At 44.2% G+C, this 27,978-nt stretch overlaps 1 protein-coding gene across 18 annotated transcripts in view; it reads left to right on the top strand.

Annotated features, from left to right (window-relative positions):
• Window positions 1–27,978, top strand: part of STRBP (spermatid perinuclear RNA binding protein) — a 78,311-nt gene that overhangs the window by 25,157 nt on the left and 25,176 nt on the right. For 15 of the 18 annotated variants that reach the window (XR_012765842.1, XR_012765844.1, XR_012765843.1 and 12 more), the window contains 14 exons: window positions 2,442–2,659; window positions 5,756–5,921; window positions 8,602–8,746; window positions 14,199–14,293; window positions 14,709–14,804; window positions 15,549–15,660; window positions 16,266–16,363; window positions 16,843–16,954; window positions 17,665–17,757; window positions 18,649–18,848; window positions 21,184–21,342; window positions 23,499–23,633; window positions 24,545–24,685; window positions 26,339–26,462. Coding sequence is in view for 15 of the 18 variants with exons in the window: in XM_075439202.1 (XP_075295317.1) it covers window positions 2,442–2,659; window positions 5,756–5,921; window positions 8,602–8,746; window positions 14,199–14,293; window positions 14,709–14,804; window positions 15,549–15,660; window positions 16,266–16,363; window positions 16,843–16,954; window positions 17,665–17,757; window positions 18,649–18,848; window positions 21,184–21,342; window positions 23,499–23,633; window positions 24,545–24,685; window positions 26,339–26,462 (1,894 nt within the window). In the remaining 3 variants the exon portion in view is untranslated. The remainder of the gene's footprint in view (window positions 1–2,441; window positions 2,660–5,755; window positions 5,922–8,601; window positions 8,747–14,198; window positions 14,294–14,708; window positions 14,805–15,548; window positions 15,661–16,265; window positions 16,364–16,842; window positions 16,955–17,664; window positions 17,758–18,648; window positions 18,849–21,183; window positions 21,343–23,498; window positions 23,634–24,544; window positions 24,686–26,338; window positions 26,463–27,978) is intronic. The other 3 variants (XM_075439195.1, XM_075439198.1, XM_075439205.1) reach the window with 2 other exon arrangements.

The following is a 27,978-nucleotide window of genomic DNA, read 5'->3' as shown; positions in this document are numbered from 1 at the left end:
TTCTGTGCGTGCTTTGTTAATATTGTAGATGAAATGTGTGTACTCAGATATACTTGCTGTATATTGTTGAAGTGGGGAGTTAGTTCTAATCTGCCTGGTGTTGGTTGCAAACTGGGAATGCCTGAGGTGTTGAATTTGTGAAGCTGCGCAAGTGTGAAGTGTTGTGATGGTAAGATTCTGAAGATGTATCCTCCTTGCGGATAAGCCACGACAGGAACCTGCTGGAAGCCTTCTGCAGCTTACGGAAGTGCTGGGGATAATACCAGGCCCCAACCGATGAGTCTCTTTGGCTGCCTGATTTGTCCATCAGGGTAGGAGCACAGAAGTTAGGAGAGGAATGACAGCACATCGCCCTTTGGTGGCAGGGACCTACTGAATGCAATGAGCCGGGAGATCATGAGCAGTTCCTTAACAAGGATTCAACCCAGAGGCCCCTGAGATCCTTCAGAGGCCCTTTTTGTCCCTGAGAGCGTGTACTGTTACAAACCCCTGAAGCTGGGGTGAAAATGGAACCTACTTAAGGTACTTAATGTGTAGGAGGAACAGATTTTTGGTGGTTGATGCCAGGTTCTGGGAGGCTTTCGTCAGTGGTTGATGTGTCTGTAGAGAGCAAGACCTAGGGCTGCTCTTGCCAGAGGTCTGTGCTGTGACGGCAGCCGGTCCGGGTCGCTGTTCAGATCAAGTCAGTCTCACCAGGATAGCGTGTGGCAAACCGTAGCTTCCTGGCACAAGTTACCCAACCACTTCAGTTTACCTTCCTCGGCAGTATCACTCAGGACTTTCAGTTTCACTGCAAACTCTTTTAATTAGTACTCTAATCTTTTCCTATTCTTTTAGTTTAAGAAGTTATTTTTGTCTTTTCTTAGCAGTTTATCTCTGTCCTCATCTTCATCCGTGCGTTTGTAAATCCCTGTGCAGTTTGCCAAGCCTCTTGAGGCAATCTGCATTGCCCATGACTTCATCTGCAGCAGTAACAGAACCATGAGGGAATGGCTGCTTAATTGTCGTGCTCTAAGATGTGTTGCCGTTGTCTGTAGCATAAACTGAGGAGAGACGGCTGCACTCAGCGCTTCCAGAATATGCAAAGTTGTAGTTGGAGGGTATAAATGCTATTTACAAAACAGGAATCTTCTCCATGGTCTCCTTGACTGCCCTCCTTTCTGCACGCTTTGCTCAGTCTGCTCTCACCCTGGAACACTTAACGTTCTAAATTTCCCTGCCTTGGAATGAGGTTACCTTGTGGGATGAGGACTCCAGCGTTTCTCTTTGCTCTGAGCTACCCGGCTGCTGGAGGTTGACACGAGCCAACAACGATTGCTGAAGTCAGGAGCTTCTGAATTCCTGCAAGCACTCCAGGGTAGGGAAGCCCCTCTTTCTTTCAGTGCTGTTGCTCACAGCTTGTGTCTCCATGAGATGCAGGCCCTTCAGGCAAGATCAGGGCCTGAGTGATTTCTCACTGACTTGGAAGGCTTAACCTAAATAAACAAGCTAGTCAAAGGATGAGGGAAGTCAGAGACACTCAATAGCGAGAGGAGTTGCCCGAGATCCTAGATGGTCTGTTGCAAAGCCAGGAGTGAAACTCGGGTTTTGTTGGTCCCCTGCTTCAGCACTCTGACCTTACGCTTAGCCAGCCTGAGCATGCCCTCTTCTCAGAGAAGCTTGTAGGGGAGGGCAGGGAGGAGTGCAGAAAAAAAAGAAAATGAGGGGGGAATGGTGAAAGGACAAGATGTAGAAACACCATTTCTAGCCATTGCAAACAGTGATGCGTGCTGCAGGTCTTGACCCTGCTGTGTATCCGCCGGAGCTGTGTTGGGGAGTATGGGGACTTGTGTCATCCTACACCTAAGTTCTCCCTTTTTCTGGTTTGTGGCTCGCGCACACAGTGTCACACCTTCCGCTTACGATGGACATACCAGGCAAAAGATGGCGCTCAGCTTGCTTCATTTTCAGACGTCCATAGCAGCTGATCTGATCTGATGGTCTAGGCTGCTGTAGTCACAGGTGGGTGGGTGGGGAAATGTACCTCCAAAGCACAAGTTATCTCATCCTAAAGTAGGCGTAGACAGAAACTCTGCTTCAGATGTGCCTGGCGGATGTAAACATGAACTGTGCTCCACATGTGCCTATTCCTCCTAGCAGTCAGTAAAAGGATTCTAGAAGATTGAATTTAGACGTGGAATATTAGGTGCAATAAAACCCACCTAAGGTCTTACATTTTTTACCAGCTTACTGCCGATTTTGCACTGCTATTTGGTTTCTTTCTTTTTTGAATGTATTTAAATAAAGATAAGAAATCACTCCTGTGTAATTACAAGCAATGGTCATCATAAACCACTTTCCTGCGTCGGTCGGGGGGATTCCCATTCAGGCGATGTCCTTCTGTCGATAATGGAATAACTTTGTTCTCTTTTTTTCCCCCCCTGTTTCCCGCTTCACAACAGAGATCTATCCGATCTTTTGCTAATGATGACCGCCATGTTATGGTGAAACATTCAACCATTTATCCATCTCCAGAGGAACTTGAAGCTGTCCAGAACATGGTGTCAACGGTAGAATGTGCCCTTAAACATGTCTCGGACTGGATGGATGAAAAGAACAAGTCTACGAAATGTGAGGGTGATGGGGAAGCGAAGGAGGAAGCTGCAGAGAGCAATGCCAAGTGAGTGAGTCGAGCCTCATAGTGTGTCACTGTACTGCTCTGAATGGGTTCCTTTCCTTCGGAAGAAGAGCCGCAGTGTTACTTGATTCCGCTGCGTGCGAATGTTCGTGGAGGAAGTGGCTGGATTTAGGCTTCTGGGGGTGGGACCACACGGGGCGAGTGCAGGGAATAGTAATAAGCCCGATGTGGGCAGCAGTTGCGATTTCATTATTTGTTTTACTGTGATGTTGTGAAGCTGCGTTTAGCAGGCAGACCTTTCAGCACTTGGAAGCAAAAGCAGCGGTGAAAGGTTTATTGTGAGGCCTTTGTTAATTTTGGTGGCCTGGTAAATACTGGATGTGTGAAGTTGGTTACATTCTGGGGTGGTGGAAGTACAGGCTACCCTGGCAGTAACAGATGGAAATGCAGACCCTGTGGCGTGCATACTGCTGGAGTGCGATGCGGTTCAGTGCAGGCAGTGGAGGAAGATCGAACTCCAAATCAGGAAGACTGTCAGTTTTTAAACTGAAAATATAGTTTAGTGGCTCAATATGAGAGAGACGGTGATTATCATTGTATTTATCATTAATTCCTAAACGCATAATGATGTATGTGTTAAAATTCACAAGTGAAATATGGCTTCCTGTCTTATGATAGTAGCATGGTTCTCGGTTATTTCCAAGTCTCTCGTGAGTTTCTAGAGTAGCATTCAGGTCTGAAGCCCTGCTGTACCACACTGCCTGGTGGTACATCGGTTTAGAGACAAGGGATGTGCTGGATTAACTGAGAGAGTCTGTATGGCTGGGAGGAGCAGAAAACATTCGTGGCTTGGATCTGGTTTTCGGACAGTGTCATGGATTCTACAGGACATTTCGCACGTACCAGTAGTGTTTGTCCACATGTTTCTTTCTTAACGTTTCAGCTTGTCTTTGATTAGGGTAAGGTTGTGGGCTTGGGATCTATGGAAAGAAACTGCTTGCTCTGCATGAAGTTTAACTGCAGCTGCGCCTACTCGGAATACACTGATCCGCACAGGAAACGCTCAGCAGCGTGAAGACCGTTGTGTGGCAGCCTTGGAAAAGTAAATACACAAATGGTCCCTCATTTCGATGCCTGTGGCTTTCTGTGTTCCCTAATAAATATTTAACAGACACAAGTCTGATCACCAGCGTCTTTGTGTGAGGCTGAACTGTGGTATGTCACTTTTTTTGGTGTGAAATGTATTCAAATAGAAATAGCAAAATACTTTAAATCGTGAATATTTTTACATAAATTAACATGTAAATTGGTTTAAGGCAGTGTATTGTATTGACACCAGAGAATAATTGCAGTGGATTGGTAGCCTGCTTCCACAGATGGACAAATGAGTTTTGTCGTTGTCGTGAGGAAGGTGTTTCAGCTCTGTTTTGCTGAAGAGCAGTTTCTTGCCGTGCAGTGTGCTGTATGTTTTGTTGGTGACTTCCTAGCACTACTGGCAACATTTTCAGGTGTCTTCTGATATGGGTAAAATAGGCAAAGGATGGATTCTTTGAAAAAAAAAAAATTTAAGCAGTCCAAGCCTGCACTAAGTGCTTTTGAGACAGTTGGACAGCCTTGCTTTCACACTGGGTGTGCAGGATTTTTCATGCGTGTGCTCTGTTATAAATTTAGAGCACAGTTTTTGTAAACATCAGTGTATTATTTACACTTATAAAATAGTTTGTGCATTTATGTATTTGCTTGGGACAAATTATTTTACTGATCACTTTACAAGCTAAAAGGGGCTTATGATATAGAAAAATATACAACTTAATAGTTTTATGCTAGTTACAAACCGTATCTAAAGGAGTTCCACGTTTTGTCACAAGTTTGCATCCAGAATCGGTTCGAGTAGCATAGTTCCAGGATGCAAGTGGAGATGTTGGTTACTTTGGGACAGTTCTTGTTAGTTCGCTGCTGTCTCTTCCAGGGATAGTAACTGGTTGGAGACAGCCACTCCGTTCCTGCTTTTCTTCTGGCTGCTGTTCCTGCCTTTCAGTTTAAACCCCATAGACAAAGACAGAGCAGTTGTTAGGTGAGGATGCTTCCGAGTGAAGCGCAGGATCCGTGTGATGACCTTCGATCGCAGCGTGACTGGGTTTTGTCTTCAGTCGGTTGGTTTGGGTTGGGTTGTTGGTTTTTGTGGGGTTTTTTGTTTGTCTATATGCAGTGCATCCCTCTGGCTGGTCAGAATGCTGCGAGCAGCACGCTGCCTTTGTGGCTGAGGTGGTTTACCCCCGTTACGGGTGACGTGCTTTCTGTGGGCTTTATAACGGTGATGTGCCACTGGTGAGGTGCATCGCGTGGCAGTAGCTGGCGGTCAACTGGCAAAGATGCATTTCTTGCAGTTTTCTTGGTGTTTTTAAGCAGTCCTAGCCTACTGAAAGTGGGTTTTGCTGCAGTCTTTCAGTACTCAGAACTGAAGTGTTCTTATGTTACTTTGAAAGGTGTTTACTGTGGCTCTTAAATATTCCCCGAAACTTTAGCTGGAGAGTAAAAGCGAGTAGTTGGACCTCTGTTCCTGTAGGTCTCCGTGGTGGGACGTGTTCAAGGAATTGTGCCTGGAAGACTTTCTGAGATTTGAAGCTTTCCCGCAATGTCAGTTTGTAGCATGAGCTAAAACTTCAGAAATTTGTTGCATATTGTAAAGATAAAGGTTTGAATGCATGGATCGACTAAAAGAAACATTGAAAAGGTTTGTGGCCATGTTTAAAGTTGGAGTGTCACTGAAAGACAACTCGGATTGCTTCTGAAAAGAGGATTTCTGTCGGCAAGATCCTCTAGATTCATTATTCTACTCTTTTGGTAGATCTGCGGGTAGTGAATTTGGGCTTTTTCGAGCTTTGTGAAGTTTTGTGACTTGAGTTAGTCAACTTCTGCGGTCACGTGAATTGCAAATCGGTACTTCAATTAATTAGCTTTTTTCATAGGAGCTACTTGCACAGAAGGAGTCTGCTTTTCATTTTCTGGTCAGTGATACGGCCACTTCAGCACAGTCATCAGTCCCATCTGGTTATCCCCTCACTGTGGTAGGATAATACAAGTATTCTGAATGTGTGAAAATACTATTTTAATTACTCCAAATTGTTTCATTTCCAGGGATCAAGGTGGTCGGACCTTGTGTGGTGTTATGAGAATTGGCTTGGTTGCAAAGGGCTTGCTGATAAAAGATGATATGGATCTGGAGCTGGTTCTCATGTGCAAAGAAAAACCCACAAAGACCTTGTTATGCATAGTTAAAGACAATCTCCCAGCGCAAATTCAGGTGAGTTAATTTAGGGTGCTCCTCTAACAATGGCTGATAGCACCGCATGGTGTGTTTAAGTGGAGGCTGGAATTTGTTCTGGGAGGAAAGACAAGTGATATGGGTTAAAGAAATACACTTTGAGTTGAGGATGACATCTGGGGTGTGTGGCACGTTCAGCGTGGTGACGTGAAGTCGCTGTTCACACAGTTTAACATCATGTTGCCGTTGCTGCCTAATCTCTGTCGGCGATGTCAGTTTTCCCACGATGGCAGCTCACCTTTCTATTTAGTAGCTAACCCAGCCGCTTTTTGCTCACTGGTCCAACCACTACCGTGACCTAAACTGCAGTCCCAGGAATCTCCCCTGCTCGAGCACGTGGATCGGTCTGTACTGTTGTCCCCTGTCCCCCTGCCTGAGCCTCAAGTTCTACCCTGCAGCCGCTTTGCTTCGCCTGGGCTGCTCCAAGATAAAAACGCCTCGGCGCTGCTGAAGTGAGAATCGCCTGAGGTGGTCTCTCATTTTGGCTCATATTAATAATGAGCTCATAATTACTTTTATTTATGGCTATTTAATTCTGATGTTGGCATCCAGTAGGCAGCACTGACAGCTAATGCTGGTCTCTTCAAAGCAGCCAGGGATAACACATTTTTGACAGAGTTCTGAGTTTTAGATAATCAGTCTGGCTTCCAGACCGACATACGCTGTTACGGAGAAACTGTGCCCTGAAGTACTGCGCTGCAAGTGCCTCTCTCCAGCCTGTGTCCAGGCGGCTTTTCTGCCGTGTATTTATTTCCACACAGGCAGTGTGTGTTTTACCATGCCTGACAGCAGTTTGTTCTCACTGCTCATTTGTTCACATAAAGGGCTTGTTTTCATCAGGTGGTGTTGTGCCTGCAGATGTGGCCCTGTCCACAGCTGAAGATGCTAAGGAGCTGCTGAGTAGTAAAGAGTTAATTTTATTTGTTTGAAAATGATAGGGATGTATCAAGTAGTAAAGAGTAAATTTTACTTGTTTGTAGTGAGGCATGAGATGAGAAGGGTTGAAAGTGCAAAGAAAATTTAGCATATGCTTTGGAAAAAAGAGAACGGCGGAACAGATGTAATTAAAAGATACGAAGACTGCAATAAGTTCGAGGGACAAGTAGGTAAGAGCCTGTGGGGAAGCACTGTGAGGGAAGGGGTTACAGAAAGACGAGGTAAGAGGAATGTGACTGCTGAAGCAAGCCGCAGCTCCCATGGGTGTACGGCAGCACGAGGCTCTGCGGACGCGTCGGGCGCAGGAAGGAGAAGGGAGGTGCAGGCCCAGCAGCGGACAGAAGGAGCAGATGAGGTACAGAGATGTTCACAGCTTCTGCTTCGCTGCTTTGAAGGCTGGTCGTGAGCAGGTGCCGCAGCACTTTCATCCCAACAGTAGAGGAGCTGGAGGAGTGCGGACAGCAGCAGGGAGAGGAGTTGGAATGTACGTTGGATGTGTTCTAACTGGATGGCCGTGCTGAACCGCGCTCAGAAACACAAGGAATAGCTTGAGGGTCCCCAGCCATCTGTGGCTGTCTTTGCACTTTTGGAGGCTGAGAGGTCCCAGAGGGCTCCTGGAAGCCCTGCAGGCACAGATCACTTGAGAGAACTCTGATACAGTGCACCTTAATGGAACAAATTACAAGGCAGTTTGTAGTATTCTCTACAAAAGAGATCTAAGCAAGAAATAAAACGTTTATTGAAAAACAATTAAAAAACCACTCAATTAATTGATGTGCTGTCAAGAGAGGCAGGTCAGATTTTCCAGGGGTTGCCAAGGATCTCTCCTGGGGCTGGTATTAATGAATGGAGGGGGTGGCAGTGGGGTCTTGTGTCCCGTTTCAAGTGCTGTGTGGGAAGGGAGTGAGAGAGGGACAGACAAGTGGGAGATGATCAGACAGGTGAGGATGAGCACCTAGATCACCACATAATTAAAATTCTCTGGTTTGGAAAAAGTGAAGACCGAATGCAGGTGTAAGTTTTCAGACATGAATGGTGATGTATAAAGGGGCAGTGATTCATATGGCTACCACAGGTAGGACGAGGAGTACTTGGAACTGTAGCAAGGGGCGATTTTGTTGCAAAATAGGTCATCTGAATAATGATACGTGCGGCGAAGAATCAGAATAGACCGTCTGGAGAGGTGGGGAAATGTCTGTTGCCAGGACATCCGACAAATGCCTTGGGGTTGGTAGGAGATGGCCCAGGTGTATTTGGCCATACTTGACGGCAGGGACGTGGGCTGGTGCGGGTCCCGCGCTGGGCTCTGTCGCCTGTTTGCCCTGACGGTTGTGGCCAGGTTGGCCATACTGCGTGTGAGACACGTTACGTTTAGAGGCAGCGTTACCAGAGAGGTGTGTATTTATGAAGAGCAGAAGCTGCTGGTAGCATTTCGCACACTAGCAGCTAGGAAAGTCAGCTTCTGTCTTCATTAAAAAAAAAAAAAAAAAAAAAGTGGTAATATAGTGGGACTGCTTAGTATTCTCATTAGTTTGCTGCAGACCTTTTTTCTTAAGCATGTTACTGGGGTTTTCCTGTCTGTTTTTAATGAGGGAGGCAAGGCCTTCCTTGTTGCTGCAGTGTCAGGTAGGCTTCTTGTTAGTTGAGGGACACGCCCATACAGAGACTCTGCAGTTTTCCAGTTGATTGGGAGATTCTTGAAATCTTTCTTGATGACTTTCAGAAACTGACAGAAGAGAAGTATCTCGTGGAGGAGCATGTAAACGAGGCAGCTATCATTATTCGTAACACAAAGGAACCCAAGCTAACTTTGAAGGTGATACTCACATCCCCTCTCATTCGAGATGAAGCAGAGAAGAAGGAAGGAGGTACACAGAGCGTTTTAACTTGTTTTTAAGATTGTTCTAGCTAAATGCCCTGACTGTGCAGCACAGGGTTAACTGGGAAGTAGGTTTTTAATTTTGCATCGTGTACTAACTAGACTGGCTGTTGCCACTGTAGGTTACGTTATTTGTGCCTTAAAAAGACAACAGTTGCTTAATTTTCATGTAAATACGCATAGTTTTCATTTGCAAGCAATACTCCTACAGCGTGAACTTTGATATACAATTAGATCTCAGTTCTCCCTTCCCTCAGGCTTGCTAGTTCATTCTTGAGCACCCCAGCGCTGCACAGTCTGGTTTTCAAATTAAGTCAGTCAAGTGGGATTGGTTTGTAGTATCTTGAAAAACTCAGAAAATTCTCTTTTTACATTAAAAAACTCTCCTGCAAAGCTCGCAAGTATGTCGTCCTGGCCCTCAGTTTTTAATTGATGCTGCATATGTGTATGTTTCTAGCTTGAAGAATTTCCTGACTGGGATACAATTGAAGTTACAGTGCTGCAATACAGCACTTTTGCTGCTGGACTGAACGTTGTACCTTGTGTCCTTAGAGCAAAATAGATATAGAAAGCTGTAACTTTAGCTTCTTTCTCTTCCTTCTCCCTAACTGCCTGACGTCCGATATGGTGATATGCCCCTCGTTAAAGGCATGTTGACTGGTAGTATTGATGAGGTTGGAAACAAACCAAGAGAAATAGAGAAGAGCAAATGTAGCCATACTTTGTTTTATTTTCAAAATCTTGTCAGTAATTTCTGCTTCCGCTTCCCAAACCTGTCCCTAGAAACTTTGCCACTGGATGATGTCAGACCTTTGACCAACTGGCCACTCTCTGTCATGACAACTGAGGCAGCTGGGCCCGCGTGGGCTAGGGAGCTCCCTGTCGCGCTCTTCCCATTTCTAGACTCACCACCGGTCCCTGCTTCCCCCCTCCTCCCCGGGAAATACCGGCACAGCGAGAAACGTTGGTCAGTGTCTCTCGCTTCTGCTCGAGCGATGGCAGGAGGGAGCCCTTCTCAAGGGAGGTATAACACTGCGGCAGCAGTTGGGTGCAGAAGAATCTTACAAACCAGATGAATGGCAAAGATTCCCTAATACCAATCTCTGTTTATGCTCAAATTAGTAACCACGCTCTTTTGCAAGACCATTAAAAATAAATTGCGTATTACTTCAGCTGTTGTTCAGCTTCCCATAAGACGCTGAGATCAGCCCCGTAGTTGTTGCAGCTGATACATGTTTGTGAGAAAGAGCACAAAGTGCAGAACAAATTCTAATGGTCAACGATTTGCAAGGTTCTCACAAGGGGATGCAGCTTGGCACAAGGCTTCCGCCCAAGCATTTTCTTGCAGAAAGTGACGCCGTTGTGGCAGTAAACCCAAGGGACTCCCGAGTTCATCGGGATTTCAATTTTTATGCTTTCCTGTGTTTGAAATGTAGTTGTTCTATTTTGTTTTCAGTATCTTAAAATATTTTCAAAATTCTGTACTAATTTTTCTGAAATTTAAATTGGTTTTACTACCTCTCTTAGTGGCATTAGGCTATCATTTCTGAGCCGCTGAGGAGGACAGTTAATAGGGTGATGGATCTTGTTTAAAAGCCCAGGTTCTTTGACATTGATTCATCACAAGTGAACAGAGACATTGATCATATTCCTTCTCAGAGGTACGTGAAACGTGATGAGACGTCGCTACGTAAACTGAAAAGTCGGGAGAGATACTTTTTTCCATAATATTTCCAACCATATTTAGGTCACTTTCACTTAGATTCAGACCAAAAAAGTTTTATATCCAGTATCAAGGGAAAATACTCGGAGAAACTGTCCGTGAAAATAACCTTGCTCCCCAACGAAAGGACTGCCATCGTTTTTGAATACTCCTGAACAATGCCACCCAAATGTAAATACACTTTCTATGCAGTTTTAAAAACTGTTTTGAGTTTATTCCACACATTCTTGTGAATGAAGGAACTTGTCAACTTGCCTTTCATCTTACCTGTAAGATAGGCCGTTGGGTCCCGGGCGCTGCCGCTGCCTGCCCCGGCGCCGCTCCCCGGGAGCAGAGGCTGCGCAGAACTGACCAAGGTTTCGGCGTGCGGTGTGATCAGCACTAATCTGCCCTCTAACCAAACCGGCCAGGTTAGGCGCGCCGGCCCCCGTTGCCAGTGCTCCCATTCGTTCTGTAGGAATGCTGTGTGTGCCTTCATGCCCTGATGTCAGAATGTATCGAAAAACATTCCTGGATTCCTCTTCAGTCCGCACCTCTTTGCAGAAGTGTCCATGTTGAAGATGTGGTGTTTGTCCCATTTGTTTTTGCTGCTCGTTGGCAAAAATAAATAGTGGACCAGTGTGTGTGTGCATTTCAGTGTTTCTCACAAATGGCTATCCATAAAGCTCTGCTTTCTCATATCGAGCTGAGAAGTCAAGCATCTAAAATTCCTGCATTTTGTATCACTTAAATTTTGAAACTTCTTAAGAAAGTGAATTTCTAGTCATAGCACCAAATATAAATTGGGCTTTCCAGACTTGTAGCTTGCAACTCTGTTGTTACTGAGCGTACAGTGACAACAAGCCTGTGTAAGAATTACCAAAGTGGGGCTGAAATCACCCTTGCTCCGTGAGCAGCTACTGCATGAGCAGGCTGCCGCCGCGGGCAGGCGCAGCCGGGGCTGCTCCAGAGGTGCCAGGCGCCTGTGAAGGGGCAACGAGCCACAGCTTTACCTTGCCTCCACGGAGAAGACAGCGCTCCTCGTATGGCTGGCTGCAAATGAACGAAGGTGGCAGCTACTCTGTGAAGAGAATACGTACAGCAAGCGGGGAGAGAATCGTTGAAGGATTGGTTCTGTGTTGCATTGTGTGAGCTCATGTCAGGGCTTTATTATTAACTGTTTATTCAACTCTTTGTGTCGTTGCCCTTGTTAAAACCACAAGAAAAAAAGTAAAGCTTTGCAACCACATTTGAAAATTTTGATTTGGTCTCACTTTCCTGACTGGCAGAGCATGAAGAAACATGCCATTCTCCCGAGGGTATCGAAAGGGAGCCTGCTGCAAGCCGCTCGCCCTCTTCACTGCCTGTTCTCTTCATCTTTCTGTGTAATAGAATCTTGCACCCAAAAGTTGGCTGGCTGCAACATCTGTGAAAGTTGCTCAGGACGCTAGTAGTGAATTTGTAATTGGCAAAGTTCTCCAACATATTTGTAATTTACACCTGCGGAAATAGCCTTAATCCCGTAGGAAAAAGTAAGATTCTAACTTGTTGAAAATAAATCTTATGAGAATAGAAAAGCCTTTTCATTCACCCGAATGACCGGTGACAACTGTTCTGTTTATGGCTTGTGGTTTAAAGTAAAAGTTCATGTACTTTGTCAATGACTGCAACACACTTTAGCAAGGCCCTGTACTAGGTAAAAGTCCCTAGGCATTTAAAGATCCAGTTCATTGCCAAAAATTAATGATTTTGCAGTCAGTCACCTTTGCCATTTCTAATGTTTTAAAATAAGATTCTGATCATTCATTGACAGTAGTTGGTTTATACAGTACATGAGCTTTAAGCAGATGTTTATATTGTCCACAAGAAAGTGTTCTTGCAGAAATAGATAGATGTGCATTTAGTAATTGTGTGCCACAAAACATTACTCCTGAAAATAACGAAACTGCAAAGGAAATTTAGAAGCAAATCTTGTGTTCCAGAGTGACCTTTTGTGCTCGTAGAAGCCCAGTGCTTTGAGGCTTGGTGGCTTGTTGTGGCAAACCGGCAAGAGGAGTGATTAATCCCAGTATTGTGATACTGTTGATGAGGGCAATAAGAAACAATGCAAATATCTGCTGCGAAGTTCATTGGGGTTAGAAAATAAGCTTATAGCACTTGAGTCTTCTGCTGGCAGCAGAGCCAGCGGGTGCGAACTGTCAGACAAGAGCCCTGCTTCTGTTCAGTTTTACACTGGTGGTTTTTTTGGCTTTGGGCTCTTTAGCCATCATAACATAATGTGCTTTTACCGGAGTAACCTTCCCATTCGGTGCCTGGTGAGGCAGCTTGAACGTTAAAGATGCAATTGCACGTGCAACCCCCACTATCCAGAGAAACGTCTGAGAACGTACTTTGGGATGTTACTAATAAATTGTACATACAAACTGATGGTACTTCTTTCTCCTAACTTCTCCTCATATTTTAAATGTCTTGCTGGATTTTGCTTATCTAGCATAGTCTTCAATTTGGAGTGGATATTGGATTTCATTCAGACCTGCATAGGTCTCTCAAGACCTGGAGAATTGACCATTATGAATAATGAAAATACTACATTTCCAAATACTTATTTTGAAATAAAGAGCAATTGTGTATTCATAGGAAAATAACATATTCTAGGCTTTAGTTGAGCCATGGATTCATTTAGTTCTTCCAATATGTTCTTCTCATGTCAGCTAGAAACTAAAATCTTTTTAACCTGGTTTCACAGATACGCAAAATCTGTCATTTGCAGAGAGTTCCCAGAGAAGCTGGATGCTAATAACTCCTTAAGATTAAAAAAACCAAACCAAACAGCAAAGGGAGGGACTGATGCGTAATGTTCCTCAGTATAGAATCGGATGTGACTGCTAAGAGCAGTTTGCATGCTGGATAAAAAAAGAGAAAGGGGGGGAAAAAGAAAAAAGTGTAAACCTGCACAGAAGATATCGGTGTCTTGTCTCTCCAATCCTCCTTTGAGTTGATTTCAGTTGACTTCAGTTGCTGTTGGGAAGAGAAGATTTTTACAAGAGGGGACTACCTCTCTAACACGTTAATAATCTGGAAATTACCAAACTCTCTTCTTTCACGTGTTCTGATTATATGAAAGACTAATCAAACTGTAAAATTTGTTACTAGCATTTCTTGTGTATTTCTTTCATTGAATTATATTGGCTAGTCCTGTTCATGCAATAATGTTCCAAACATATTCAATGCTTTTCTTTGGAATTCCCAACAACTGCATGGACGTAACTTCACTTTCTACATAATACAATTTTTTTTATACCATCCTCAAGAATGTCTTCCTCTTGTCAGAAGAAGCTTGTCTCTTGGAAATTCTGTGCCACTTTTGTGGCATAAAAGTCACAAAGAAGGGAAAGAAGATTAAAAATAAAAAAGCCCAATACAACCCAACAACAACAAAAAAAAAGGAAAAGTGCTATATAGCTATTTTCTGCCCTGAAATGTTTCTACATTTTTAATAAGACCCCAGATTGTCTGTAGCAGTGGCCATCTTTATTATTACTGTTATTTTACAAGGAGTGAATGCCTTTGCTTCTGTTGCACATTTACTACCTTTAATGGCTTGTTTAAATTAAATAACACAGTGCACTTAAATTCTGGGAGTCTTATTATCTCATTGAGATGCTGCCACTCTTTTTGTACTGTGACAGAAACCCCTTGGTCAAATTGTATCTGTCTCTTTTTATCCCGTTTTTACCAGTAGATAATGTTGCGATGAAAGATCCTCCGGACTTATTGGACAGGCAGAAATGCCTGGAGGCCTTGGCGTCTCTGCGGCACGCCAAATGGTTTCAGGTTGGCTATTTGTTCTTACCTTGTTGTTATTGTAGCCTTACGAGGTTTAATTTGAGACAGTTTTAATTTTAATGCCTCTTTAATTTCTGACTAGTCCCTAATAGAGCGAAGGTCTAGAATTCTGAGTTCAGTGCTGTACTGCACAAGGGCAAACGTGACAGGTCGACAGTCAGCTGGTCTCGAGTTGTCATGAGGCTACAAAAGCAATCTTGACATTTTGCTTCCCTTTTTTATATGTCTCTCTAAATTGAACTATTTTACTTTTATGTAACTGTTTTTATTTTGCATGAAGCTGATTAAGTATTAAGTAATAATAATTAAAAAATCTATCCCAGGACTCTGTGCATTTAAAAAGAAAAGCAAAATTGAAGGCCAGGTTTTTGCAGGTGTATTGGAATCATTTTGTTTGTTTTAGGCCAGGGCAAATGGACTAAAATCATGTGTAATTGTCCTTCGTATTCTGCGGGATTTGTGCAACAGAGTCCCCACATGGGCACCACTGAAAGGATGGGTAAGTACAGAAAGAGTTGAAGGCCACAAGGTCAGGTCTGGGATCTCCTGAGAATTGTAGCAGTGTCGGGACTGGAGAAAACAGTGCATTGTATGAAACTCCTCCATATCCCCCCTTCCTTTTCCTCCCCACTAACTGTTACCTGTGTAGAAAAGCACTTGTAGGAAGGAGAGAGGACACGAGCATTTGTTCAGCCTGTAAGATGTACAGATTCCGTGGAAAGGGGGGTGATGCTGTGGGCCATGCACATCCTCAGGGGTTTGCAGAGGAATCCCCCTTGTTGCCTCCGAGTTTAGCGTTTCAGCAATGCCCCGCGGCCGTGCCGGTGCGGCTCCCGCCAGAGGATGCCGTTGCACGCTAGCGGGCTGGGGAGGGCCAAAGGCTCTGCGTCTCCAGAGAGGAACGCTTTGTAGGTCAGTGGAGGCAGCGTTTTCTCTCGCGTAGAACTGATAACCCTTTGGGAGGAGGAGAACATCCACGTGACTTGGCTTTAGGAGGTTCCTCCTTTTAGACGTCCTGGGCAGTTAATGGAGAGCAGATGGTTTCCTCAAAAGGTGACTCAGAGCAGGGAACAAATACGTGTGCCATGAGCTGTCCTCTGGGATGGATGTCTGTCAGTTAGACCTGCAGTGGATTAAAAACGAAGTAAGCTGATGTGAATATTCCTCCCCCCTACCCCTCCATATTTAACTGCAGTTACAGTTACCCTTGTGTCCATACTAATCGTAATTTAATGTCTTCTAGCCACTCGAGCTTATATGTGAAAAATCTATAGGTACTTGTAATAGACCTTTGGGCGCCGGGGAAGCATTGCGACGAGTGATGGAGTGTTTGGCATCTGGAATTCTGCTTCCCGGTAAGGAGTCAAACTGACTTCAGGAACACGAAAGGTCGATCAGGCAGCCTTAACGTTTTGCTGTTGCTGTGTGATTAGATGAAAAATGTCTGCCTTGAACTCCTCACCTGCAGTAGAGCTAAAGGGTTTCTCATGTAAAATTAAAAGACAAAAAAAAAAAAAGGAAGTTGCATGGATGTAGCTGTCTGAGTGAGGACTTCCAATGCAGTAGGAGTTAATGGGGAATTTTATGTTTGTTTATAAATTAACCCCTGTCTCATTAAGGGGTTGCAAACAAATAAATAGACTTAATGACCATCTGTTTTGTACAGATTCATCAAAATCTACATATCTGTCTATATTATTTGGGTTTTTTAAACCTACTGCTTTTAGTTCACACTTCTACGCGTGTGCAGTGTTAACCCTGATAAGTTCTGAGGCCGTTGCTGTGTGAGTAAAATCTGGGGGTTGGCTTGCTTCGAACGACACTTGAATCCCTTGCTGGGAAAGGTGTGCTCCCCACTCTGCTGAGGGCTGAGGCTAGCTGTTGCAGTATCCATCTGTCCCCATTTTCATATTGCTTCTCGTTTACTCTCAGTAACCTGCTTTGCCTCTTTCCCTCCTAGGAGGCCCTGGTCTGCACGACCCCTGTGAACGGGAGCCAACAGATGCTTTGTCTTACATGACAGTTCAGCAAAAAGAAGCCATTACGCACAGTGCTCAGGTAGAAAACGCGTACATCTGAGCAGCTCAGTACTGTAACAGTGAAGATTGCAGCTCATTAAAACAATTTATTCTTTGCCAGGATAGCTTATTTTAATGGCAGTCCTGACAGTTCTTCCAGTGAACTGCCCTGGAAAGATTAAATGATAGCTCACGAGTGCAAGAGTTACATGTGTGGGACATCTGATCCTTACAGCCGGCAGTCTGATCTCTCTCTGCACCGCTTGCATCCCACCCCAAGTGCTTAGGGCACAGAGCCCAAGAGCACGATCTCTGTCAATGTGCCCTGTGCTTGTATTACAGAAATTAAGGAGTTTTAAATTTTTAGACATTAGCATTTTCTATAGCCATCACAGAATATAGCTGTAGAAGCCGTCTTCTCATAGAAGAAGCGGTTTTGTGTCTACACATTTAGAAACTTAGACAACCGAGGTAAAGTAATGCTGTGATGTAACTTGTGTTTCTACTGTCACCTTATAGCACGCCCTCAGATTATCAGCCTTTGGTCAGATCTATAAGGTTTTGGAAATGGATCCCCTCCCATCAAATAAGTCATTTCAGAAATATTCCTGGTCAGTAACTGACAAAGAAGGTAGGTACTGTTTGCTCCAAAATTCACTCATTGGGCAGTAAACTAGGGGTTAACGTAGAATGGGTGAAATTCCCCTGTTATGTGCTGTGAATGCAAGGTCAAGGCTTTTCTTTGTGTTAAAAAGTAGGGGGTTTGGGTGGTTTTTTTAAAATCTTCCTTTGATAGGAGAAAATTTGGAAGTTCTGTTCTCTAGAAGTAGCAACAGAGGAGCAGCAGTACAGCTAGAACAAAGCTAGTGATTTTGTTTAAACATGAAGGCCTTTGCGGTCTGAAGAGTAAAAGCAGTGTTTATGATCCTTAGGCTGGGGAAGGAGAGAAGGTAGAGTGGACAAAAAGCATATAATGATGTCCATAATAAGAATTACTCTAGAATTCTTCCTAGGAAACAATATACAGCCAATAAAAGTAAATTTCCATATATATTTTTTGTAAGAACAACACTAATGGAGTTCGTGCCTTAGACTAACTGTAAAAAAGCAACACTGCAGAATTACAGTACTTCTGTCTCACCTGATATTGGGAACAGACATCTCGCATGGCACAGGAAGTAATAAGCTCATATTGGTTTGTGTGTAGCAGTAAGAAAGCTTTGACTGATGGTCGAGTTCATTATAAACATGCAAGGAACAGTATGGGACTAATCAGACTCCTGCTATGGAATTTTGTTTTTATAATAGCATATCCATATTACAAGGAAATTTATACCCTAGGTACAGGCTCATCGGCCCTTAAGAGACCATTTGAAGATAGTGTCGGGGATGATAAAGATCCAAATAAAAAGATGAAGCGTAATCTGAGGAAAAGTAAGTGCAACACTTCTCCATTCTGTTTTCAAAGATTATTGTACAGTGGGAGCGGGTTTGAAAGCTTCTCTCTGTTGGTGTGGAACAGCATGTGAGAAAGTCTCTGCAACAAAAGATGTTGTCTCTTTCACCCCGCATTCGGAATGTCAAACGCATCTCTCACTGTGCATCTGAATTTCCCCTGACATGTTTTGCTAACTGAATGATTTGCATTTTTAAACGGGATTACCTATCAAGTCACAGTAAAATTTAAGTTGACCAAGCAGCCGAGGTATTTTATTGATAATGTCCCTGTACTGGGGGGGTGGGGGTTGTTTTTTTTTCAAAATACTGCAGTGACTTTGCTGTGTGAAGATCTGCCTTTTTGCATTGCTCCTCTACTTGAGGTAGTTGTTGGTCTCTCAAGAACTTCCCACAAGATAAATAAAATCCTTGACCTACAAAGCACTGACATACATGCAGTATGCGCAGACCAGAAGCCTCTTGGCATTGCTGGGTTCTAGTCAGTTCTGGGGGCTGTTCTCATTGTGCTACTTCAGTGCCAGTTCTGGATCTGGTTCCTTACTACCTATAAAACCTGTTACTCCTTTTATAGCAGCTGGGAAGAATACAACTAGCTGCAAAAGAATTGTGTCAACAATATAAAAAAATGGATAATGATAGTTGTTACCCAAAAGTAGAATGGCTTATTAAAGGCTGAACAGCGTTAGGGCTGTCCTCAGCCTCTGAGAGGCCGAGGGGTTGTCTTGCTGCTTGATATAGACAGAAGGCACTGAAATGCAAACTGTTTCATTTTTCTGTTCATCTTGTTTTGTTCATCTCCCCTCTGTTTTGTTTTTTTTCTTCCCTCCCCCCCTCCTCCCCACCCCCCTTTCTACTATCTTGTACTAGTACTAGATAGTAAAGCAATAGATCTCATGAATGCTCTGATGAGGCTGAACCAAATCAGGCCAGGGCTTCAGTATAAGCTGCTGTCGCAGTCTGGTCCAGTCCATGCCCCAGTCTTCACAATGTCTGTAGATGTTGATGGTACGACATATGAAGCATCAGGACCTTCTAAGAAAACAGCCAAGCTCCATGTGGCAGTGAAGGTAAGGCAGCCTGAAGTAATCTGCTAACCCCAGATCTTGGAACACAGAGTGTGAAATGTGGGCAGAACTAGTAATATGCAACCTCAAAATTAAAAAAATTTGGATGAAGCTGAGCTACTGCCTACGTACTCTAAACACAGCTGGGCATGGTTCAAAGAGCATCGCTGGTTTTATACTAGCGGTGGGGAGGGAGAACTTCCCAGGGCTCTGCAGGTCTGCTGACGTGGCAATGGATTGAATGTGGTGTTCAGGTTCTGGACTGGAGGGGTTCAGTTCTGTTCTGTTCTACTCCTTCCTCCTTTTGGTTTGAAAGTGGCACGTTGGTGGCTCCCTCTTTCTCCCCTTCCTTCTCTGTGTCCATTCCTGGGTTGTGAGTGCCTGGAAACATGGAGTTGTTTCCTGTCTTCAGTGTCTGAAGAGTACCTTTGCACACGGGGGTAAACAGTGTACGTAAATGATTGGTCTCCAGCCAATTTTTCAGTAAGAGACTACTATCGTTCAGGTACTAGTGAGCCTGCTCTTGCTTCTTGTAGGTGCTCTACATGGCAGAGCTTGGTCTGTAAAGCGGCGATAGACAGGAACGCCCAACACGAACATGCTTGTTGCATTGCATGAGGACAGCTCAGGCTGCTGAAGCAGACCGAGCCTGCTGGGTTTCTGGGAAGAAACGAAAGTTTCCTGCAGACAATTAATGTGAAAGAGAACCTCTTTTAATAGAACTGTCCTTGCGATAGGAGCAAGCCCATCTGTCATTCTGCGCTTCATTTTGTTTTGAACAAGAATTTCCTTTTTAGAAGCTTCATCTGGCAACTTTCTGCTTTCCTTTGATTTCAGTTTTGAAAATCCATTGTCCCATGTGCTTTCAAGTTCAAAGTGTCCAGAAGTATCTGAGGGAATGTGTTGTTCCTACAGGAAAAGTAGCTCTCTGCATGTGTGTCCTTCCAGACCGTCTGCCTCGTTCTCCTTTTTTGCCTTCCTCTCTGCAGTTGTTTTAAAAAAGAAATAATACAAAACTTGCCCTGAAAAGCTGTGACTTCTCTGCCCTTGAACCTCTCTGCATCAGCCAGATCTGTGCTGGTGCCTACCCGGCTCTGTTTTCTCTAAACTTACACATATACAAATCCTGGGCTACGCTTCAAAATATCCAAGATTCAAGCCAAGAGGAAATGGGGGGGGTGGTAGAGACTAGCTTTTTCCCTTCTTTCTTTTTTTTCCTAGCAGATCTGGGCCCTGCTTTCCCAGACTTACAAGAGGGAATAATGCGACCATTTCAGTTTCTACATCTGACCTTTTTAAAATTTAGAAGCCCTGAAAATGCAGCCAAATGTACCACGACTGTATGGGAGCTGAGCCTGGAGCTACCCATGCTGTTCCAAATTCTGTGCTGGAACGTAGTGATTTGTTCTTGGGACTAAATTTTCAGCGGAGCTTCGGGTTCTTTTCAGATTCTTTTGGGCCTGTGTCTGGTAGCTCCGTACGACCCGGTTAGGTGGCTGGCTAAAGGAGAGGCTGGCCTTGCTGGTGGAGGATGCTCTTGAAGAAACTGATGAATAGTACCTGAATCAGTAAAGTTTCATTTGCTGTACAGCTGCTGGTTGTAAGCAGCACGGAGAAAGCTTGGAGGTTGTGACGTGGCTCACTAAGAGGTAGGCTGACTGCAGGCAGTTTGGTGCTCTGCTAGCCGGGCACTCCTCCACCTCGCGTCTCGGTTCAGGACTTTGCTCCCCGTACGGCTGCTTGGGAAGCAGCTACCCTCTGGTGTTCCTGACAGCTGCAAGCAGGGGAGGTGACAGCAGTCCTCTAGCTTCAGGGACACGCTTTGTATACTACTCGGGACTACCGGCTGTCCCTGCGGTTTCCTAGGAAACTCCAGAAGGACCATCTTGTAGAAGTACAGTGCTTTAATTCTCGAAAGACTTTTTTTTTTTGTTTGCCTGACAGTCATTCCCTCGATCTCTCCATATACACAGAGAGAGGGGGGGAAACGCTGTGCAAAACAATCTCCTCATCCTACAGTGTCGTGCAGTGGATGCACTGCTGAGTTTTGGTCTGTTATTTTACAAGGAATTCTCGAGACGACGAACAAGGCTCACGAGTACCTGCTATCTTTGAGACTAAAATTTTGTTGGCGTTGATGCCATTTTCGGAAACCTGGAACTACTTTCCCCATTGCTATTGTGTTTTTCTCCATTTCAACGCAGAAGAAAACATATTTCTAAGCAATCTCCCTTAATATTAAGTGTATACTGCACATTCTTTTGTGTTGTGATTAGCTGTGTCTTTGTTTCTGTTCTGCTACTTATTTTACAGTTCGTTTCATGTCACGTTGTTGTAGGTTTTACAAGCAATGGGGTATCCAACTGGTTTTGATGCAGATGTGGAGTGTATGAGCTCTGATGAAAAATCAGATACTGAAGGTAAAACTGAAACAATGTCTTCAATCTCAAGCAATAATACTGGAAATTCCACAGCTGACACCTCCGCTACCCTAGAGGTGAGTATTGCATTAAAAAGTACAAGTGATGGGGAGGAGTGGGGTTTGGGGTTTTATTTTTTGGGGTTTTTTTTCCTCTTCTCCCAGAAGGGGATGGCGTTTTAGTTAGGGTGGTGAATGTGGAATGAAGAGATAGTTTCCAATCTCAGATCTGCCACAGGCTTTGTGTCACTGTGGAGAAATAACTGATCTTTGTGCCTCCTTTCCTGGGGTTAAGGTGGGGTAGCCACCTTGTCCTCACCAGACCTACGAACTCTGAGAGACAGGCGCTGTCTCTTCCAGTGAGCTTGGGCACGTGCTTGCGACTGGGACAGCTCCCGCTGGTCTTGTGCCTCTGGGCTCCAGGAACGCAGATTCCACGCCTGCTGTTCTGCAGCAGTCGGTTTGTCTCAAAGGTACACCTACATAGACAGGATTTTAAACTGATACATATGAAGACCAATGAAAATATAAAAATTCATTAGGAGACGTTGAGAAATGTGAAACCGAATACCGCTGCACATATTGAATGGACTAGAAAATGCTCCAGTTTCATTATAATGTACTTGAACTTTGGCACGTGTAGCTGAAGTCAGGTGCTCTAAGGAGCATGCCGTGCTTGTTTTCTCACTGAAGTGGTGGGAAATAAAGTATTCCTCAAAGGACAAAATTCCGTAACTTTAGTAACTTTGGCTGAAATGTCCCCAGGAATCAAGCTGTGATGGGTCTGTAGTACATTAATTGGATATTTTCTTAAACTATTTCTGGTATTTGTTTCTTTTCACCGTAGAGAAACCAGGAGATTTTAAATTTGTCCTTAGATGTCATCCCTTTTGCCCTCCTCTTCCCGATTTCCTCGACCAGTGTTCGTAATTGCCACCAGGGATTTTAGAGAAGCATCCTGTGTAAAGACCGAGTAACAGCTTTAATTTGTGTGTGTGTTTGCCTACCTGATAGCTCTGGGGCAAGCTCTCTGGGGGCTGTACAGATAAACCATTGTAGATCCCTGCTTTTTTTTTCATTATAATGCTCTTTTCCAGGACTACAGGGGGGTTGTCCTGTAAATATAAGCAATTGTTCTGTTCTTTGAATACTTGGCAAGATGTTAAAATGTGAATTTCTTCAGCTGGAAGCCACTTAATTTCCAGACAGTGCATAATCGTGGACAACTCAATTTGCTTGTGTATTTAGTCCACTGAGGCATTTCCAGGGAAAGGAAATGGGGGCACTTTATACTCGACAAACTGACCTGTTTATTTTCCTTCTAAATTTATTATATTTTATCACAAAAGTGAGTAATATTTTAAGAAGACCAAGGCATTTCCCAAGCTGCGTGACTTCGGGTTTCCATGTTTACACTTTTGAGACACTTCATTTTCAAAGGGCTACTAGGACTCCTGATCTTTATCCAAAATAAGAAGTTGCTTTGGAAAACAGTGTTTTGATCCCTCAATCATCTTTTTCTTCATTAGTGAGTAGTCATTTGCATCTGCAGCTGAGTGCACTCTAATGCAGGCTGATACGCTGGTGTGCTGAGACCTCAGCTTTACCTTCCTTGCTTTCCAAACAGTTACAGATATTTCTGCTGAAACATGTGAGCTGGGGTTTGAGACTTCTCCAGTCAGAGCTCAGTAGTGCCAGGACGTAATTAGATCGAGCAGCAGAGAAGTGCGCAAGGTTGGGAAGGCTGATCTCTCCTTTCAGTGATAAAGCCTTCGATTTCAAGGAACTTGACACCATGGCCCCAGCTTCAGCTTTGGATGCTCTCGGGGCTGAAATCCCAAGGGCAGCTGGTGTACTGCTCAGTTTGTGTAGACACCAGCCCAGGCACACGGACAGTAGCTCTCACCAACAGAAATGAAGAGGGTGTGACTTCTTCTGCAGTATTGTTTGTACCTCTGCCGTTCTGTAGAGAAGAGACTTTCCCTCTGCTGCTCTAGTGCAGCGTGTTGCAGTGAAGCCAAGGCAGTGCCGCCTTTGATACAGGTCTGTTCCTGGGCAGCCTGCCGAGGCCTGCGGGTGGGAAGGACACGCTACTGCAGAGGCTTGACGCAGGGATGATGCTGGCATTCCCCGCGTGGCTGGCCATGTGGCACTGTAAGCCACAATGCTGCAGATCTTTGTCTGCCTTTTGAAGAGATAAAGGCTCTAAAGCAACACCATAAATGTCTCTCTAGGTAAGAACTCAGGGTCCTATACTCACAGCAAGTGGCAAAAACCCAGTGATGGAGCTCAATGAGAAAAGAAGAGGTCTGAAGTACGAGCTCATCTCTGAGACGGGCGGAAGCCACGACAAGCGCTTTGTGATGGAGGTGAGTGAAGCGGAGTTACAGAGTTGGTAGGTGGCTTTCTTAACAGTGCGTCAGTCTTTGGAGTTGCTTGCTGCTACAGTTCAGGGGTTTTGTATTTTGCTTTTTGCAATACACATCTGTGGTGGTGATGTTTTGGGGTTTTTGTATCTGTTACTGGTGCTGTGGTGATTAGACTGGGGAAAGGAATGTCTTTTATGTTTCAGGAAAATACAGTGAGAATTAAAACTGGTTTCTGACAGCCCCAGACTACATCATGTCTTGACAGGAGGAGGAGGAGGAGGGAAGTAGAAAATCCACAGCTTGACAAAAATACCTGATTTGCAAATTCTGCAAACATAATTGGTAACCCTGTGTCAGTGACCTTATTCAAATCTCCTGTTGATGTCTTACCAGGGGTATTTGGCATGACTGTATCGGAGGATTAATTAATTTGATTTCTCCATCTACGTGTGCTGTCTTTGAAGTAGTGCCGGGGCCTAAAGTGGCATGCGACAGCATCCCAGTTAAACAGTGTACGTATAGGGTAGGCAAGGATGTTGGTGTGTAAGGCACTGATAAAGATGAGGGGAGCCCCAAGTGATTCCTAAAGCCCCCCTTTCCTAGCAGTATCATTCACGTGTTGAGAAGCTCAAGCATATTGGCTAAATTCAGTATCAAACAGATACGCTGGTCCTCTTTGAACTGTACTTTTAGGTTCCAGATTCCTAATCTTTGTGATATAATGGTCCACAGGATCACTTTATCAGCTTCATAATCTAGAAGCAGTAGAAATTTGTCACACAAAACACTGAAGGATTTTTTTTTTTCTTTACTACTGAAGTTCTTTATGGATGGCACATCACTAACCAGTGGGTGCAGCGTGGTATTCCTGAGGATACGTACTAGGCCTAAACTCATGTCTCCATTTTCAGGTAGAAGTAGACGGGCAGAAGTTCAGAGGTGCAGGCCCAAATAAGAAAGTAGCAAAAGCAAGTGCTGCACTAGCAGCACTTGAAAAACTGTTTTCTGGGCCTAATGCAGCAAACAACAAGAAGAAGAAGATTCTTCCTCAGGTGAGAATTGTTATTTGTTTTTGGGCTGCTCGGTTATCACTGCTCTGGGTTGTTTTATGGTACAGGAACTTCTACAGGAAGCAAGTGATTTCAGTCTCTCGTTTCATGCACAAATGTAAGGTTTCTATTTTTATTCTTCTATAATAATTATTGTAGTGTAACAATATAATCTGATAGTTGGGACTATATTGTAGGAAATGTAGTAGAAAAGGAGGCACAGAGGACGAGAGGTGCTGATTAGCTGGAGGAGATACAGTAAGGTCAGCCTGAAGCAGTGATGATGGGGAAGTCCCTTGTGTTTCAGGCCAGAGCCGCAGTGCGCTCCTTCATCGTGTCCGGTGCGGTGGCTCGGGGGCTCGGTCATCTGTAGCCAGGTAAAGGCCTTAACTCTTGGTTCTGGAGTAAGCTGAGATGTTTGCACTTTTCTTGCAATCTTTTCAGATGAGCCGTTTTGTTGGGTGCAGACGACTTGTACAATAAAAAGCTCAGTCTTCTCCATTCAGTTTAACAGCCACGGTGATCCCTTTGTTAAGGTTGAACAGAGCAGAAACTAATCAACAGTGTTCTTCCTCTAGAGAGCTACAGTCTGAACTAAGTCCTGAGGATTACAATTTGTGTCTCTTTTGTGCAAATATGTTAGAATTAGGATTTTCTTGTCATTTCACACTGGAGTAGAATGTATCATAAAAGACACAGAAGATAAGTCAACTCTCATTTTTGTTTTTCTTCTGTAACTAAGAAGTCGTCTCCATTTCACGAAGACCTTTGTTTAGGAGTGTTTCAGTTTCATCACTGCGGTGAAAGTCTAGTGCCTCACAGGGTAATGCTCCACACGCAGTTAAGATACGAAAATGACCTGATTCAGGTGCTTCCTAAATTCTTATTTTTCTTTTTTTATTGCTGTTCTTGTGTTCTTTTTGCAGTAGGTTAATGATGGCATTAACTGCCAAACTTGTATTTGAAATACCTGGATTTGGATGATTTTATTGTTTCCAGGTGGCAGTCGAGGCATGTGGCACAGCAAGGCTGTGCTCTGACGCAGTCAGCAACACCAGCTTCTCCAGCTCCTTGCTGCTGTTTTGCTCGTAGGTGGTGACAAAGGGAAAAGGAGGGCAGCATTCTAGTAGCGTTAAGTTAAAGCGGTCCAGGGTTGTCATCAGGCGGTTGGTTGTCTCTGGGGTGAAATCCTGGCCCTGCTGAAGTATGTGGGTTCAGAATGGTAGGAGAGGAGCAAAGACAATGTTGTAGATTGAGGCCAGGAAGCTTGTAAGGCGGTGGGAAGGACAGCACGAGGCACAGCGGAGAAGGGGTTAGAAGCCACCGGTGTTGGTGCATGCCCACGCGACCAGAGCTGAGGTGAATAATGCACAGTGTGGCCACGCCGACTGCCAGGTCTGAGTGAAGGGGACGTGCTCCTGGGCTCAGTGCGCACTGCTGTGCACTGCAAGCAGCGACCTGGCCAGGGACTCGCTTGGTTTCTGTCACTCAGATTGCTTAGGACAGTACTTCTCCATGCTCTGTTCCACCTCGGACAAGACTGGCACATCAAGCACATCTAGAGGTTTTTAAAAGGAGGTGATTTAATGCCGATGGCTTTGTATTTCCAGCAACGCTTTCGCTGTCTGAATGGCTGTTTTTTATTACTCTGGGCAGACTAAAGGGGTTGTCAATACAGCTGTTTCTGCAGCAGTCCAGGCTGTTCGAGGCAGAGGACGAGGTGCTTTGACACGAGGGGCATTTGTTGGGGCAGCTGCTGCTACTGGATACATAACACCAGGTAAGGCATGACATTAATAGCCAAGCTTAATTTTTGCCTGCTGGGGATTTATTTTCTACGTGTGTCCGTCACTTATGCAAGTGATTTCTTCAGCTTTAATCATCTGAGATGAAGCACAAGGGAGAATTCGTGGGCCTTTAAATAAACCAGAGTGCTGAAAAACTGGCAGTACCTGTCCTTTATGAGTGTACAACCTGAAGCTCAGCATGCATAGAGCATACAGTTATGGGCATAATGGCTTTTGTGGCTTTATTATTTTATTGTATGTCTTCTTCATAGTTCACTGCCATGGCACAATTCCCAAGACTCTCTTCCCAGCTAAGAACCTCCTGGATCATGTGCCCTTTAGCATTAGGAGTGGCTTTCCCAAGAAAACCTTGTGGAGATTAAGTTGGCAGGCTCAGGAGTCACTGTGCTCCCAGAAACCTTCTATGTGACTTGCTCGTGTGAGCACAGCATCCATTAGTAGCTTTTATGGTGGCCAAAAAACAAAACCAAAAGAATTTGTTTAAACTCTGGCTGATGTTAATCATCCCTGCTGCATTGTTCTGATTAGCAGAAACATCTTTTGAAACGCAGAGGCATTCTGCCTCACGCATATCCTTGGTGCTTACCATACAGAGTAGGTGAGTTCCTAGTCAGGATGTCTCATCACTGATCCCTTAGGGCAGGTTTGCAGCCATCAGAAGCCAAACTATTCTAGCTTGAAGAGCTGAACCACTCAGCTACTACTGGCTGGTACAAAATAGTGTAGGGTTTTGTGTTGCGTTGTATTGTTTTTAATGTGACAGGGACATAGGGTAGTAAGGTGTTAAAATGTAAACGTAAGAACATTTCAACGAGATGTTCGCTTCCTCATTCCCCTTACTTTTCCAAGTGCATTGTTCCTTGGGATTCTCTACAGCATGCCTGTGACGCATGAAGGCAATCTAGGCATCGTTTTTACTTGGAGTAAGAACCACAGATTTGTAAGAATGAGATGCTGGAGATTCCTTAGTCAAAGCAAATCCAATAGCTTCTAAAAAATTAAATTCATATTCCTCATGCTCAGGTTTTCAGATTACAGCATGAGCTCTAATTACACCCTTCAGCAGTTCACACATGCTAATAGCACAGCCCTGTTGTTTGGTAGACTTCCTTCCTGGCACAGTCAACAGCATGTCGTCTTCATTGTTCCTGTATGTTGATGTAATTATAAATATTAAAACCCAGTAATTCATTTTTAATAGCTGTTAACGTTGTTTTTGGAACTGTCTTTCTGCCTGAGGAGTCATTTATGAAGCACTTTAACCTGCCAGGGGCATGCTTCTTGCCAGCGTGGAATTACTCCAGAAATAGGTTTAATTTGCCAGTCACTGCAGTTGTTAAGCTTTTATTGGCCCTAGCCTTCACAGATTATTTCTCTTCATCCCCTATTCTTCTCAGAAATCTCTTGCTTTTTTGTGATGGACACAAGTGATCCCACCAGAAAGAAAAACCTGCAAAGCTTTCATGAACTACTGAGATGTAGTAACCA

Source organism: Opisthocomus hoazin, chromosome 19 (assembly GCF_030867145.1).
Source record: "Opisthocomus hoazin isolate bOpiHoa1 chromosome 19, bOpiHoa1.hap1, whole genome shotgun sequence".
In the NCBI taxonomy this organism is placed as follows: Eukaryota; Metazoa; Chordata; class Aves; order Opisthocomiformes; family Opisthocomidae; genus Opisthocomus; species Opisthocomus hoazin.
Note: the sequence above shows the minus strand (reverse complement) of the source record. Positions and strands in the feature narration are given on the sequence as shown.